Raw genomic sequence first — 6,317 nt, 5'->3', positions numbered from 1 at the left:
TACAGTACAGCGGCAGACATTTCGATGGCTCATAGGCACAATTTTCAATGTAATAAAATATATATTTTGTTCGTTTGTATTGCTGTACGGTTGTACCTTTCCGTCCTTCGCATTCAGGCACTAAGTCTAAGCTATGTGAGGTGCGTTTCCATTTCCTACCAGCTCGAAGTCGTCTTGAGTACCGCTACAACTACACCAAGCCGACATTCGGCGTTTACAACTCCGTTATTCCATACAGAAAGTCCCCGCCGAGAGTCACGATTTCCGAGAGAGATTCCGATCAGATACACCGAGCCGAGTATATTACATAAAGAGAAATGTACAAAAACAAAGCGACATAAAGCGGCGAGGGAGCGGCACTATCAGTTCACGGCGCCGCCGGGCACGTCCAGCGGGATGAGCCGCACCCGGCCGCCGGCGCGCAGGCGGATGGTGCGGCGGGGCGGGGGCGGGGGCGGGGGCGCGGGCGCCGCGGCGGGCCGCTAGGCGTGCCGCGGGCAGAAGGCGCGGAAGTCGTCCTCCTGCAGGCGCCAGCCGGCGGCGCAGGGCACGTGCACCTTGAGGCGGCAGCCGCGCGTCGCGCACGCCACCTGCGCGCCGGCGCGCGCGCACAGCGAGCAGCTGGCGCCGCGCGCGCCCCACACGGCCGCCGCCAGCCCCCACACGCGCGCGCCGCTGGCCAGCAGCCCCGGCGCCCACACGCCGCACGCCTCGTGGAACCACGCCTCGGCCGACTGGCGCCGCGCCGCCTCGTCCAGCGCGCGGTACTCCTCGCAGTCCGTGTCGGCCGCGTAGGGCCCGAACAGGTCGCCCAGCCCCTTGGCGTGCGGCCCGCGCCCGCAGAAGGCGCACAGCCACGTGGCGTCGGGCGTGGTCGCGTCGTAGCGCAGCCCCAGCGTGCTGGCGTGCAGCCCGCGCGCGCGCAGCCCGTTGCGGAACTCGCCCTTGCGCGCGCGCACGCTCTCGCCCTCCTCCTCGCCCGTCGACGCGTTGATCACCGACACCGACAGCGGCGAGTCGCGCGGCCCGCGGATCTGGGGGCCGTACCGGATTATTAGCTTAAGCGACAAAAGAAGTGGTACGGCTAAGTAAGCACTGGAAATCAAACACGCACTTCAGCAAATACGACACAACTTTATTACACAGATCATATTCGGCGAAATAAATAACTTCTTTCATGTAATAGAATCACATGGCATTGGCAGCGCATTAAAATTTAAAATTAAATAAATAATAATGCAGTGACTGCGCCCAGAACATTGCACATTGAGGTAGTCTCAAAATCGTATCGTATTTGGCTTTTATTCATTCCAGATAATACTATCAGCAAAATTGAAGCCTTCAAAAAAAAAGAATGAAACGTGGATTTACGACTTAACAGTTTTTCTTTTTGAAGACGGAGTAAATTGACAGTATATTGCGTAAAAGTGTTGCCTGCGTGCAAGCAGCTAATGATTGCAGTCGGTAAATATTTTATGAATATGTTTTATTGGAATCACCAAAGACCCGTCCTCAGTTCCACTGCTAGGGCCCTCTCTAACGAAATTATTAGAACGTCATAACATTCACAATTTTTCGCAAAAGTTTACTTACTTTCACAATCTATAGATAAAACTGTCAACAACTACCAAATGATATCGAGTTCTTAGGTTTTCGCGATTGTTACACATAGGACTGACTCAGTCAACCGTGACCATGGGACCTGTAAAGGGCCCGAAGCGTCGGTTTGTTTGAAAAAACAAATATACGCGATTTAAATCCGGAAAAATAGTTTCATTTCCTAAACTACCAAATGACTATATAAAATTTTACGAAAACTGGCAACCATGCAAATGTCATTTTACTCTGTCTTCAAAAAAGACAATCTATAGGTACTTTTAGAACCGTTTTAGAACTTATTATTTTTTATATTAATATTTAAATAGAGTGTTTTCACGTGGTATCGAATCGAGTAATTGTTTCGTTGATTCCATTTAAAGTCACATCCTACTCTCTTAGCTGCCTAATCGGGCCTATTCACTGCGAAGGGTTACTATAATGGACTGCCACGCAGCGGTTCGGAAATATTTGTATGGCCTACATTTATTTCTCTTCTGAGTTTGGGTGTAATTTGTGGTTGTCTATGTTTGTGTCCATGGCACCCGCGACACAGGGTTTGCCTAGTGCTATGAGTGTGTGTTATTATTGTTATTAGAGTGAGAATTAAATGAAATGTGCAAGTCAGTCATTCACCTGGATATAGGGGCCCCTCGACCTGCTGGAGCTGGCGTTGCTGCCCGAGTCGTAGGCGTCCTTGGCCTCTTTAGGTTTGCGCTTGGCTTGGCTCTTGTTGCGTGTGCCCTTGCGCCGCTCGTCGTTGGTGGCGGCGCGGCTCTTGCGCCGGCCGGCCTTCGCCTCTCCCTTGGCCGGCGCGGACCTAAAGTAGTAATAGTTTCTGGTTAGTTGGAAGAATTATTTTTATGTGATAATTTAGCCTTTGTACATTAATATTTCAAATTGTTGCCACCATACCCATACTTCGGGGAAAAGTCTTAAAATGAGCCATTGATGTAGTTGAGTTAAAAGAAGGATGGCGAAAGCTGACCCAATAATTATAAAATCGACGAAGAGTCGTTCTTGGACTTTACTAGTGTGATTTTACGTTTTAGTTTATGTCTAGTTATCAATATATTTTTGTATATTTTTAGAAGTCGGGAATAGATTGTAAAACAATGTATTTTAGAATAAATGCAAGAACAACGCAATTGATCCAATTCGACTACAGATTAGGTAACATTCTTGTACGTAAGTTTAATTTTAAGCATAATTGAATGTTGACCTACCTAAAGTATTGGTTATTTTATAGAACACAAATACAACATTAAAGCTATAAAATACTTAATCAAATAATCAATTAAACAGTAATGGCAATATAAAAAATAAAAGAAAATGTGACAAAAATGTTTAGACAATATTTAAATGAGAGATAAGAACGATGGAAACTATCGGGGGTCTTCTTAATGTATGTCGTTAAAAACACTGGGTCACAAAATACACGGGAGGTTCTCAATTCAATTGTATTTATTTTTGTATGTATGTTACGCGGTTTGTGAACGGATTTTGAAGATTTGTTAGAGGGTACCTCAGCATTGGTCCCATTTAATTCCCTTTAAGGGTGGTAATTAGGGATGAATCCGGTTTATTGGATTACACCCACTTTCTTTTAATCGATTGCAATAAAACGTGGCAAATAGATATGATCTCAAACTTTTGTAGTTGGTTTTTTTATAACAAAAAGCTATATTTTTTTCTGCCTAATTGAAGAAATATTTTTCGTAGAAAAATGATATGAACCAAAACATTTATAAAGAATACAATGTCATTTGTGTATGTTTATCGCTCGCCTGGCAAGCTTTGCAGTTTACATCTTTTCTCCCCTGAACTATCAATGCTCGACATCGTTCGTTTTTGTGGTATTCAATTCAAGATTTCATTCCTTTAGGTCATGGGGTGCTATACGAAATGCCCAAACTATATGGAACTGGGACTGTTCCCAAAGTCAGGTTCAAAATTTTTATATTCCTTGTGTATAAGTCGACGACATCTACTTACCTACGCCGCTTCCTAGGTTCAGCAGCTTTATCGCCCTCCGAGCCGGCGGCGGCTGGTTCTTCCTCAATGCCAGCGAACATCTTCTCCAGCTGGTTCTCCACTTCTACGAAGCTCGCGGCCGTGGGTTCGGCCGTACGAGCTTCGCCCGCTTCGCCTTCCGCCGGTTTGGCCTCGGAGGGCGACTCCACAGGGACGTTGGCCTCCGCGTTGGAGGTACGTGCACTTCTCCGCTTGGGCGCGGCGGCCACCTCCACCTGTGGCTCCGCGGGTTTCTCTTCGTCTCGGTCATCAGACTTGTGCGGCGATTTACTGACATCCGGCTCAACGGTGGCTTTATCATCGCGATGCGGACTGGCCAGCACGCTCTCAAGTTTGTCGATCGAGTCGGGGGCGTCGTCGGAGTCGACGAGCGGCTCGGCGCGCGGCGCAGGCGCAGCCACCATCGCCGCGATATCGTCGATTGTCTCTGCCGAGTTCGCGCGCGTTTTTCTCCGCGCGTGCGGCTCCAGGGGTGGGGGGGACGTCGGCTGAGGGGGGGTGTTTCGAGGAGGGTCCGGCGGGTTGGGAGGGTTCGGCGCTCCGTGTGGGTTCTCCTTTGTTTTTGGCTCGGAGCCGTTTATCTTTTCGTGCGCAGGCACACCGTTCTCCACGGGGGGTTCCTCCTTCGGCGGGGAGAGGCGTGCGGCGGGAGGGGGCAAGGGCATGCAGGGGAGTGCGGGGGGCACGGGCGAACTGGGCGCACGCGATAGAGGCGCGCTCACGCGGATCGTACGATCTGGTTTCCGTTTCCGTTTTGACCCGGGAGGTGCACCACACGAGTCTGCTGAATCCTATAAATAAATAGAAATTACTTTTACTTCCCACTATGTCTAGTTCGCACCGTCGAGAAAAAATATCACTTTTTTAAATATGAACACCGTGGGAAAAGCATTGGTCGAGCTGGTAAAAGTGTGGTACCTCGTTCGACGAAGGCGGTGAAGGAGTGGGCCCGGCGGGGGGCGTAGGCGGCGTTGGCGCGGCGCGGGGCAGCACTATCACCGAGTGAGGGGATGCAGGAGACGGGACCAGCCGCTCCAGTAGGGCATCCACGCGACCGACGCCGTGTCTGCGTGAAAATGAGAAGTATTACGGTATCGATAATTATAGGATCAATTTACATATGCGCGGTACTCAGACGTGTACAGTCGGTGCCCTCACTTAGGTGTCCATTATTTGCATAGCACTTAGTAGAAATAGTGGATATTTAAGTGAGTGCATCGACCCTACATACATAAGTATAGATTTTCACCAAAACAGCGACTCTTCGTATCATTGTTTATTTATATTTAAATTACTCTATATTTAACAAAGCTATTCTTATTTGTTAGTAATCTTTAGAGGTCAATTACCTGGGCTGCGCACGCGCGATGAGGCTGTTGATAGTGGGCGCGTCTCGCACGGACAGCGCAGGTGAGGGGTGAGGTGGGTGGGGGGAGTGCGCCGGCGCTCCATTGGCTGAGCCGCGTGCGCCCGTCGACAGGTCCACGCCCGCACCCGCTGCAACTGCACCCGTCGCCGCACCGCGGGCGTATGCCAGTAGCTCCTCAGGGCGCATTTTCTCTGTAATTGTTAATATATTATAATTTTGTAGAATAAATACTGCGCTTTTTTAAGTGTAAATGACACTGCAGAAAGATTTATTTTTCTTTCAAGCAACTTCACACTGTATTTACCTCTGCCTGGTCCCAAATGTGGGTACAACTCCGCTGGAGGCAGCGCTGTGCTGGCTTTCACGTCGCCCGGGGAAGGCGTGTGTCTGAAATAACACATTAATTTTGATTTGACCACCATAAATCATAATTTACTCTTTCGTATGGTGGACCACTGGAGCAACTTCTCTGAACCAATAAAACAAGAGAACTCACACCATACTGAATGTTGTAGCTTCTGAAGCAGGTTGCTTGCTACCTACTGATATACACCATATATGACCACCTTTTTTTTTTTTGTCCATATATCATAAAGAGTAGACTCATGTAATAGTAAATACCTGAGTAAATGTTTATCTGGCGGCGTAGGTGTGTGCCTGTAAAGTTCTGGGGGCGTGGCAGTGTGACGGAACACCGAGTTTGCGCCCTTCATCGCCTGCAATTGCAAGAGACCCTGTAGCCACAGCAGAACTACCATTAGTATTACATCGATAAGTATGAAAATAGCGGCAAATTATAAATAATTAATAAGCAAAATAATACCAAAGCACTATCCTAAGCACGTTACGCTCGTCCGATCGTACACTGGGAAGAACATTGGCGTGATAAAATCATGATTATTATATTTACATTCAAAGTTTAATTTATCTTTCGATAGTGATAGCTGCGTTTCTAAGCGGTATTCCATGTCGATCGACTTAGGAATTATCGTACTGAATCTTTACGTGATCTGACCCTGGACTACGTGTTATAAAGAATCACTAGTTACTTTAACTCGTTAATGGGCTGCACTTAAATAGTACTGCAAACACAAAGAACCACAAACGTCACTATTTTTCTTTGTGCCATAGAGCAAAGGTTGACATTAAATTTTATATTGATTGAATATAAGAGAATAGGGGAGGTACCGGCCTTGCTAATGGCGTCCGCCATAATTTTTATGTTATTTTTACGAAACCACTGTACATAGTTATTTTTACTTGACATTGGCGAAATCATCGATTATTTCGATGGGGCCATAACATTTAAAAAAAGAAG

At 47.6% G+C, this 6,317-nt stretch overlaps 1 protein-coding gene across 1 annotated transcript in view; it reads right to left on the bottom strand.

Annotated features, from left to right (window-relative positions):
• Positions 1–482: 482 nt before the first annotated feature.
• The window catches only part of LOC113239992 (nascent polypeptide-associated complex subunit alpha, muscle-specific form-like), a 9,390-nt gene continuing 3,555 nt past the window's right edge, over positions 483–6,317 (bottom strand). The window contains exons 3-9 of the mRNA XM_026477184.1: positions 5,621–5,733; positions 5,304–5,386; positions 4,980–5,190; positions 4,549–4,696; positions 3,592–4,421; positions 2,233–2,416; positions 483–1,034 (exon numbers count right to left, since the gene is read on the bottom strand). Of these exons, the coding sequence (XP_026332969.1) occupies positions 483–1,034; positions 2,233–2,416; positions 3,592–4,421; positions 4,549–4,696; positions 4,980–5,190; positions 5,304–5,386; positions 5,621–5,733 (2,121 nt within the window). The remainder of the gene's footprint in view (positions 1,035–2,232; positions 2,417–3,591; positions 4,422–4,548; positions 4,697–4,979; positions 5,191–5,303; positions 5,387–5,620; positions 5,734–6,317) is intronic.

The sequence above is a fragment of the Hyposmocoma kahamanoa genome, unplaced genomic scaffold, assembly GCF_003589595.1.
Source record: "Hyposmocoma kahamanoa isolate Upper Pololo Valley unplaced genomic scaffold, ASM358959v1 119, whole genome shotgun sequence".
NCBI classification, from domain to species: domain Eukaryota; kingdom Metazoa; phylum Arthropoda; class Insecta; order Lepidoptera; family Cosmopterigidae; genus Hyposmocoma; species Hyposmocoma kahamanoa.
Note: the sequence above shows the minus strand (reverse complement) of the source record. Positions and strands in the feature narration are given on the sequence as shown.